The 10,000-nt window shown below is 48.2% G+C and overlaps 1 protein-coding gene across 1 annotated transcript in view; it reads right to left on the minus strand.

Annotated features, from left to right (window-relative positions):
* The window catches only part of LOC121868079, a 32,581-nt gene that overhangs the window by 18,606 nt on the left and 3,975 nt on the right, over window positions 1-10,000 (minus strand). The window contains exons 2-3 of the mRNA XM_042368355.1: window positions 9,146-9,257; window positions 6,015-6,192 (exon numbers count right to left, since the gene is read on the minus strand). Coding sequence (XP_042224289.1) covers window positions 6,015-6,024 — 10 coding nt within the window. The 5' untranslated portion in view covers window positions 6,025-6,192; window positions 9,146-9,257. The remainder of the gene's footprint in view (window positions 1-6,014; window positions 6,193-9,145; window positions 9,258-10,000) is intronic.

The raw sequence follows: 10,000 nt of genomic DNA on the forward strand, positions 1-10,000 counted from the left end.
AGGAAGACCAGGTGGGAGGCATAGGTGAGCTTGGGAAGTATGAATGTTGTGTAAACACTGAGGAGCTCGTGTGCAGGAACTCCGAGGGACTTGAGTCGGCGGAGGAGGTGGAGACGGAAACTGGAGGATTTGACAACTTCACTGACGTGGTTTCCAATTTAGTTTGTTGTCTATGGTGACGCCGAGGAGCTTCGTGGAATCTACAACCTGGAGTGTGTTCGGACCTAGAGTAATGGAAGGAGGTGGGACAATGTCGGAGGAGAGGTTGATGTGCATAACCATGGTCTTGGTATGGTTGATGGTGACATGGTTGTTGGTGGCCCAGTTTTGGAGACTGTTCAATAAATCCTGAAGGGCGGTATAGTTGGGAGCAGAATTGTTGACGCTGATCCCAATGGTGGAGTCGTCGACATATTTCCAGCGAGCAGGGTTTCTCTTAGGGCATCATTGATGAGCATAAGGAGCAGAGTGGTCCCATCTTGGTGCCTTGGGGGACGCCACAGGTGAGTGACTGAAGGTGGAGACAGCCCTCGGAAGCGTACAGCTTGGCGTCGGTCACTGAGGAAGTCTGTAAGCCATGGTATAAGACTTCTCCGAAGCCCGAGGTCAATAGCTTTGTTGATGATTATATTGTGGTCGACTAGGTCGAACGCTTTAGTGAAATCAATGAAGGCGACAGCTACAGACGTTTTTCGTTTCTCGAGATGGCGGTATATGTAATCGAGAAAGCTGACAAGACAGTGAGTGGTGGAGGAAGTTTTCATGTTGCCAAATTGCTGAGGGTCTACGACTCCTGCAATATCAGCATAAGCCCAGTCGAACACAAAACTTTCACAGATTAGGCTGGGTATTGGGGTGATTGCAATAGGTCGTAGCTGATTTAAGGATTGTGGGCTGGTTGACTTGGGCACTGGTGATACATAAGAGGTCTTCCAGTCAGCTGGGCATCTGGCTTGACTGAGAGAAGCATTGATGATGGAGCATAGGGGTTTAGCAAGCTCCGGGGAGAACTCCTTGAAGAGTTTCATTGGTAAGTCAATGGGGGTGGTAGAGCGTTTTAACTTTAGTTTGTCCAGACGTTTTGTTACTTCAAATTCTTCTACTAAGTCAGTGGGAAAGGGGGCTGGTAGGTAAGCAGGGAGAGTGGTTGTGTCAAGCTGGGGGAGCGTCTGGCATATAGTAGGGAAATGGTTATTTGATTGCTCAGCTGCGTCAACATTAGTGAGATGGCTAAGGAAGGGGAGGGGGTGTGTCTTATTGTTTAGTCCACAGAGTTCTTTAAGCTTACCATACCATTGACTGATGTTGGTCTGCTTCAGGTGTTGTAATTTGGTTGGGTAGTGGGACTTCTTTGCAGTGCGTATTTCGCGGATGACTCGGTTGCGAAGGGACCTGTAGCGGATGTGGTCATTGAGATGAAAGGCTCTGTCTCTCTGTTGCATAAGTCTTTTGATCCGAGGTGTGATCCAGGGCAAGTCAGCTGGGTGAGATCTGACGGACTTCTCGGGGAAGAAGTGGTGGTGAGCTTCCGTGGTGGTGTTGGTATAATTTATCCATTTGGTTTCCACGTCATCCACGCTAAGTACTTCAGTCCAGGGATGGTGAACTATCCACTGCCCGAAGAGGCGCACTGCAGAGTCAGTAATCGGCCTGTAGGTCTTGATGTAGGGTCTCTGTACTTGAGTGGGAGTGGCAGCTGGGGACCAGAGCACTGATAAGTGTGTGCTACACCCGATAGGAGGCATTGGTTGAGGTGGTTGGTACTGGTCCACTAAGTCAGTTAAGATAAGGTCAAGGGTATTTTGACCGTGTGTGGGGAAGGTCACAACTTGTGATAGTGATAGCTGGTCCTGGATATCAGTGGTGTCAATTTCATTAAAATCCCCACATAATACTAACTTGGCACATGGGTACCTAACTCTGAGGTGGTCTGAGGTGGTGATGAGATGATTGATAAGAGTGTCTCTGGTGGGTGAGCGAGGCGGATGGTATGCCACACAGATTATGATGGAAGCAGTGTTGCGCGGGTGGGCCCGTAGGCACGACACGTACCCATAATGCTTCCACATCTGCTGGGACTTGAACATCCAGGCGTGACGGGCGTAGGTCATCTTGACAGAAGAGGGCAACGCCCCCTCCGCGTCTATGTGAACGAAGGTGATGAAAGAGTTGATATCCCTCAATATGACACGTTTCAGGCACAATTTGCCAAGCCTCACATATGGCAACGACGCTCGCGGCGGCTGACCTGACTGTAGTTGCCAGCTCGTCGAACTTGTTAGCTAGGGAAGTGACGTTGGATAGCAGTAAAGACGGGAGATCATACCATATCCGTGGAACTTCAGTGAGGTGGTATGGTCTGTCAAGGGTGGGTTTTTCCAGTTTCCTAGTGGAGGTTACGGTTCTAATGGGCTTATGTGTATGACGGCCTTGTCTACGGCTCCGCGCGTGGAATATGTTCAGTGACTTGAGTCGCGCGATAACACTGCCATCAGGATAACCGTTCCCACGCTTTAGATGGTACAGAGTGCGTCGGGAGTAAGTGATTGGTGGCCATCTGTTGATATCTGTTGTGGGCGGACGGAAGTGTTTGTCACTGACGGCACTTTGAGGGCCACTGACACTGGTAGACATCTGTTAATATTTGTCAGTCGTAAAGACCGTGGGTCTTTGTCCCTGGTGCTTGGGGTCGCCGACACAGTTTTCACGATATATGTAAACACCGCGGTGGTCCTTGTCACTGGCACTTTAAAGGTGACCGATAAAGTGCCCACTGTCTGACTTTTCCTTGGGGTGCACTATCGAGCACTGTATAATAATCACTTATTGCACTGATGACTTGAATGCTTTGCTGAGAAAGTTCCTTAAGTGCACTATAGGAACACTGCTCCGTAATCAATCGTTCACTAATCACTAGAATGTTTTGCTGAATAGATCCCGGTGTAGTAAGGCTGGTAGGGCGTTGGGGTATAGCAGGGGGAGTGGGCAGGGCCAAACAGACTCGGCCTGGCTGCTAAAACCAGGAGCGCCTTCGGGGCACGTCTTGTCTCACTGATGGTTGACAAGTGTGTGTGTGTGTTTGTGTGGCATTGGTGTGTGTGTGTGTTTGTGTGGCAGTGGTGTGTGTGTGTGTGTGTGTCTGTGTGTGTGTGTGAGCGGGCAGTGTTTGTGTGTGTGTGTGGGTGTGTACGTGTGTGTGCCTTGATGTTGTGTGTGTGTGTGTGTGTGGCAGTGGGGTGTGTGCGTGTGTGTGTGACTCCACCACACCTTTGTTTACTGTCACACCAAACAATAGATCACTGGCCGACAGAGCTGTACTAACATCTACCCGCTATCATAAGACACCTCCTTCCCTCCTCCTCCTCCTTCTTCTCCTTCCCCTTCCCTCCTCCTGCCCTCCTCCTCCCTCCTCCTCCTCCTCCTCCTCCTCCTCCTCCTCCTCCTCCCCCTCCTCCTCCTCCTCCTTCTCTCTCCTCCTCCTCCTCCCTCCTCCTCCTCCTTCTTCTCCTTTTCCTCCTTCTCCTTTTCTCCATCTTTCTCCTACCCTTCTTCTCCTTCTCCTCTTTCTCCTTCTGTTGGGTCACTTGTTCAACAACCAACCCCGAGGACCTCTTAGTTCTTACCGAGGTCTCCGTCACGGCTCCCTCTATACGTCTCTATACACTGAGATCTGTTCCCTACCATCATACATGCTACTACCACCATCACACATACTACTACCACCATTACTACTACTATCCTACCACCATTACTAACACCAACGCCACTAACACCACCACTACCATCACCACCACCATCACCACTACCATCACCACTACTACCACCAGTACTACTACTATCCTACCACCATTACTACACAAACGCCACTAACACCACAACCACCATCACCACTTCTACCAATTACTACTACTATCCTACCATTACATTACTAACACCACCACCAATCACCACCACCATCACCACTACTACCACCATTACTACTACTATCCTACCACCATTACTAACACCAACGCCACTCAACACCACCATCACCACCACCATCATCACTACTCCACCACCATTACTACTACTATCCTACCACCATTACTAACACCAACTCCAACTAACACCACCACTACCACCATCACCACCATTACCACCATTACTACTACTATCCTACCACATTAACACCAACGCAACTAACACCACCACCACCATCACCACCACCATCACCACTACTACCACCATTACTACTACTATCCTACCACCATTACTAACACCAACGCCACTAACACCACCACCACCATCACCACCACCATCACCACTACTACCACCATTACTACTACTATCCTACCATTACTAACACCAACACCACTAACACCACCACTACCATCACCACCACCATCACCCACTACTACCACCATTACTACTACTATCCTCTACCACCATTACTAACACCAACACAGTAACACCACCACCACCACCATCACCACCATCCCCACTACCATCACCACTACTACCACCATTACTACTACTATCCTACCACCATTACTAACACCAACATACTAACACCACCACTACCATCACCACTACCATCACCACTACTACCACCAGTACTACTACTATCCTACCACACCATTACTAACACCAACACACTAACACCACCCACCATCACCCACTACTACCACCCACTACTTATCTACCTCCATTACTAACACCAACATACTAACACCACCACCACCACCATCACCTACTACCACCAATACTACTATATCCTACCACCATTACTAACACCAACGCCACTAACACCACCACCACCACCATCACCACACTACTACCACCATTACTACTACTATCCTACCACCATTACTAACACCAACATCTAACACCACCACTACCATCACCACCACCATCACCCACTACCATCACCACTACCACCAATACTCTACTATCCTACCACCATTACTAACACCAGCATACTAACACCACCACTATCACTACTACCAAATACTACTGCTATCCTGCCCATTCCCCACTAACACCCCACCATCACCACTATATCCATTACTACTACTATCCTACCACCATTACTAACACAACCCTACTAACACCACTACACCATCACCACTACTATACCATTACTACTACTATCCTCTACCATTACTAACATCCAGCCACTAACACCACCCCACCATCACCACTACCATCACCACTACTACCACCAGTACTACTACTATCCTACCACCATTACTAACACCAACGCCACTAACACCACACCACCACCATCACCACTACTACCACCATTACTACTACTATCTACCATCCTGTACCAACGCCACTAACACCACCACCATCATCACCACCATCACCACACACTACCACCAACGTCACCAAGAATCTACGTCAAGGCACCTCCCCTTCCCTCTCCCTCTCCCTCTCCCTCTCCTCACCCTCTCCCTCACCCTCCCCTCCCACCCCCTCCCTCTCCCTCTCCCTCTCCCCCTCCCTCTCCCCTCCTCTCCCCTCCCTCTCCCTCTCCTTACCCTCTCCCTCCCCCTCCCCTCTCCCTCTCCCACCCTCTCCCTCCCCTCCCCTCCCTCTCCCCCTCCTTCTCCCCTCCTTCTCCCCTCCCTCCCCCCTCCCTCTCCCTCTCCTCTCCCTCCCCTCTCCCTCTCCCTCACCCCTCTCCCTCACCCCTCTCCCTCTCCTCACCCTCTCCCTCTCCTCACCCTCTCCTCTCCTCACCCCTCTATCCACATCTACATAAAAATCTCCTCAAAGAGTGTTTTTCACGAGAGATACACCGTACCCTTGGTTTCCTGTCTCAGCCACATCTATCTCCGTGTGGGAGAGTGAAATGAAAGAGGGCTGGAGAGAACTCGACGACTGGGGCGGTGGGTCATCTAAGCAACACGTGACAGAAAAATTAGGTTTGCACAGACACACACACACACACACACACACACAGACACACACACACACACACACACACACACACACACACACATACACACACACACACACATACAACTCACTTCTGTGCATCTCTTGTTCCTTTTCGTCTCAATTTGGGCGTCTTGGGCGTGACTTCCACGGGCGTTGTAGGAGGTGATACTGACGACGTACCGCTGGTCAGGGCTGAGGGAACGCACGGTGAAGAGGCGCTGGTAGAAGTCCTGTTGAATACCAGATCTCCTGAGGACGCGACCTGACCTGTGGTGGAGGTGGTGGTATTAGTAGTAGTGGTAGGTGGTGGTATTAGTAGTAGTGGTGAAGGTGGTGGTATTAGTATTAGTGATAGAGGTGGTGGTATTAGTAGTAGTGATGGAGGCGGTGGTATTAGTAGTAGCGGTGGAGGTGGTGGTATTAGTAGTAGTGGTGAAGGTGGTGGTATGTAGTAGTGATAGAGGTGGTGGTATTAGTAGTAGTGATGGAGGTGGTATTGGTAATGTAGTAGCGGTGGGTGGTAGTAATGGTAGTGGTGGTGGTGGTAGTGATAGTAGTAGTAATGATGGAGGTGGTGGTATTAGTAGTAGTGGTGGAGTATTGTAATGGGTGGAGGTGGGTGGTATGTAGTAGTGGTGGTGGTGGCAGTGAGTAGTAGTGTGGATGGAGGTGGTGTGTGTAGTAGTGGTGGTGGTGGTGGTATTAGTAGTAGTGTGGAGGTGAGTGTTAATAGTAGCGGTGGAGGTGGTGGTATTATTAGTGGTGGTGGAGTGTAGCATTATTAGTAGTGGTGGAGGTGGTGGTATTAGTAGTAGTGGTGGAGGTGGTGGTATTAGTAGCAGCGGTGGAGTTGGTGGCATTAGTAGTAGTGGTGGAGGTGGTATTAGTAGTAGTGATTGGAATGGTGGTATTATTAGTAGCGGTGGGGTGGTGGTATTAGTAGTAGTGGTGGAGGTGGTGGTATTAGTAGTAGCGGTGGAGGTGGTGGTATTAGTGATTGGAGGTGGTGTATTAGTAGTGGTGGAGGTGGTGGGTGGTGGCAATAGTAGTAGTGGTGGAGGTGGTGGTATAGTAAGTAGTGGTGGTATGGTATTAGTAGTGGTGGAGGTGGTGGAGGTGGTGGTATTAGTAGTGGTGGAGGTGGTGGAGGTGGTAGTATTAGTAGTAGCTGATGGAGGTGGTGGTATTAGTAGTAGTGGTGAGGGAGGTATTAGTGTAGTAGCGGTGGAAGGGTATTAGTAGTAGTGGTGGAATTGAGGTGGTATTAGTAGTAGCGGTGGAGGTGGTGGTATTAATAATGTGGAGGGGGTGTTATTAGTAGTAGCGGTTGAGGTGGTGGTAGTAGTAGTGGTGGAGAGGTGGTATTAGTAGTAGTGGTGGATGTTAGTAGTAGCGGTGGAGTGGTGGTATTAGTAGTAAGGTGGGTGGTTGGTGGAGGTGGTAGTAGTTGTAGTAGTGGTGGAGGTAGTAGTAGTGGTGGAGGGAGGTAGTAGTAGTGGTGGAGGGAGGTAGTAGTAGTAGGGGTGGAGGGAGGTAGTAGTATTAGTGGAGGAGGTAGTAGTGGTGGTGGAGGGAGGTAGTAGTAGTGGTGGAGGTGGTAGTAGTAGTGGAGGAGGAGGTAGTAGTAGTGGTGGAGGGAGGTGGTAGTAGTGGTGGAGGGAGGTAGTAGTAGTGGTGAGGTGGTGGTGGTAGTAGTAGTGGTGGAGGTGGTAAGTAGTAGTGGTGGAGGGAGGTAGTAGTAGTGGTGAGGGAGGTAGTAGTAGTGGTGGAGGGAGGTGGTAGTAGTGGTGGAGGGAGGTAGTAGTAGTGGTGGAGGGAGGTAGTAGTAGTGGTGGAGGGTGGTGGTAGTAGTGGTGGAGGGAGGTAGTAGTAGTGGTGGAGGAGGTAGTAGTAGTGGTGGAGGGTGGTAGTAGAGTAGTGGTGGGGAGGGAGGAGTAGTAGTAGTGGTGGAGGGAGGTAGTAGTAGTGGTGGAGGGAGGTAGTAGTAGTGGTGGAGGTAGTAGTAGTGGTGGAGGTAGTAGTGGTGGTGGAGGGAGGTAGTAGTAGTGGTGGAGGGAGGTAGTAGTAGTGTGGTGGAGGGTGGTAGTAGTAGTGGTGGAGGGAGGTAGTAGTAGTGGTGGAGGGAGGTGGTAGTAGTGGTGGAGGGAGGTAGTAGTAGTGGTGGAGGTGGTAGTAGTAGTGGTGGAGGGTGGTAGTAGTAGTAGTGGTGGAGGAGGTAGTAGTAGTGGTGAGGGAGGTAGTAGTAGTGGTGGAGGGAGGTAGTAGTAGTAGTGGTGGAGGTGGTGGTATTATTAGTAGTGGTGGAGGTGTTGGTGGTAATGGTGGTGGTGGTGGTGGTGGTGGTTAATCAAAGGAGGAGGAGGAGGAAGTGTATAGGTATGAGATGGATAATAAGTCAGGGAAGGGAGAAAAGATACAAAGAGGAAAAGAAGGGAAGAGGAGCAGGAGGAGGAGGAGATGAAATAGGAGAAATAAAAGAAAAATGAGAGAGAAATTAATAGAGAACAATCACTTTACCTAAAATTGCTCACTATCTTATCATCATCAATATCACCCAAACAATACCACTAATTCTATTGTTAGAGTAATTTATCCCTTTGGAGTTAACGATGGTGGAAGAATAAATGGGATCTAGTGATTCTATTTTTGAGGCATAAAATTAATGATAAAGATGATTTAGTGTATTATATCGGGTCAGTAAAGCCTCTTGTCTGCTGCTTATAGTTACGACAGATATTGCTTGTGGTCTCTGAGGTATTTATTTATTTATCTATGTAATTATTTATTTTAATATTGTATTTTAATTTACTTTTGAGACTAAAGAGAATGAATGATATACAGGATGACGTGGTGGTTATTAATTACACACACACACACACAGACACACACACACAGACACACACACACACAGACACACACACACACAGACACACACACGCACACACACACACACGCAAGCTCTCCACGCAAACACAGGTTTTCTCGCTCTCCCTCTTCTCTCTCTGTTTTCAAGGGGGTGGTGGTAAGGGCTGAGGTTTTGGTACAGGTTTTGAGAATAGAACCTACCTGTAGAAGGGGTTAACGAGCTGAGACTTACACCTGTAGAGGTTAAGAGCTGAGGACTTACCTGTAGAAGGGATTAACAAGCTGAGGACTTACCTGTAGAAGGGGTTAACGAGCTGAGAACCTACCTGAAGAGGTTAATGAGCTGAGGACTTACCTGGTGGATGAAACTTTGAGTTAAGCCGCCGTTGAACCCAGGTGAACAGAGAGAGCGGCCGTGTGAGAGGTGACGTTGAACACGGAACAGTTAGTGACCTTTTCCGGTGGACCTGTGATGATGAGAATGGGATGGAGGTAGAGTTGAACATTGGAAGAGAGGAGAGGAGAGAGAAAGGTGAAAGGAGAGAAGGACAGGAATGGAGGTAGAATTGGGTAATGGAACAGGAGAGAAGGGAGAAAGAAAGAGAGTGGGAAAGGGATGAAGGTAGAGTAGGGTGTTGGATAATGGAAGAGGAGAGAGGGAGAAGAGAAAAAGAGTGGGAAGGAGAGAGACGACACGAAGAAGGAAACAGAAAAGTAGCAAAAAGTAGAGATTTTAACGTAACGAGAGAATAAGAGAATGCAAAGAGATATATCACATGAAAATATATCACCACTTTCTTTTGTTATTTTAAACGTAACTTTCTCTCAAGGTGAAAGTAGATGACACTAACAAAAATATAAATGTTAAGATAATGGTTTTCAGTAGAATTTAGTGTTAGTATTATTTTAATTATTATGATTAACTATTGGGATATTTAACTCTAATGAAGGAAAATAGCTGTTTAAATATAACATTATCTCAGCACCACCTTTCACTTTCCCCAACTGTACAATTAGGCACCTATTCACACCTGGGTAACATAGGAGGACCCCTTGGATGCGAACGAAAGACCCCAGGATAAGAGTTAGTAATGTATTCCTCGGCATCCACAACTTCAATATATTACTAAAAATAAAATAATAAATTAAATTACGGGAGAGGAACTTGAGGTTATTTATCACGTACGAGGAAAATATTGTAGTTATAACA

Source organism: Homarus americanus, unplaced genomic scaffold (genome assembly GCF_018991925.1).
Source record: "Homarus americanus isolate GMGI-L3 unplaced genomic scaffold, GMGI_Hamer_2.0 scaffold55938, whole genome shotgun sequence".
Lineage (NCBI taxonomy): Eukaryota > Metazoa > Arthropoda > Malacostraca > Decapoda > Nephropidae > Homarus > Homarus americanus.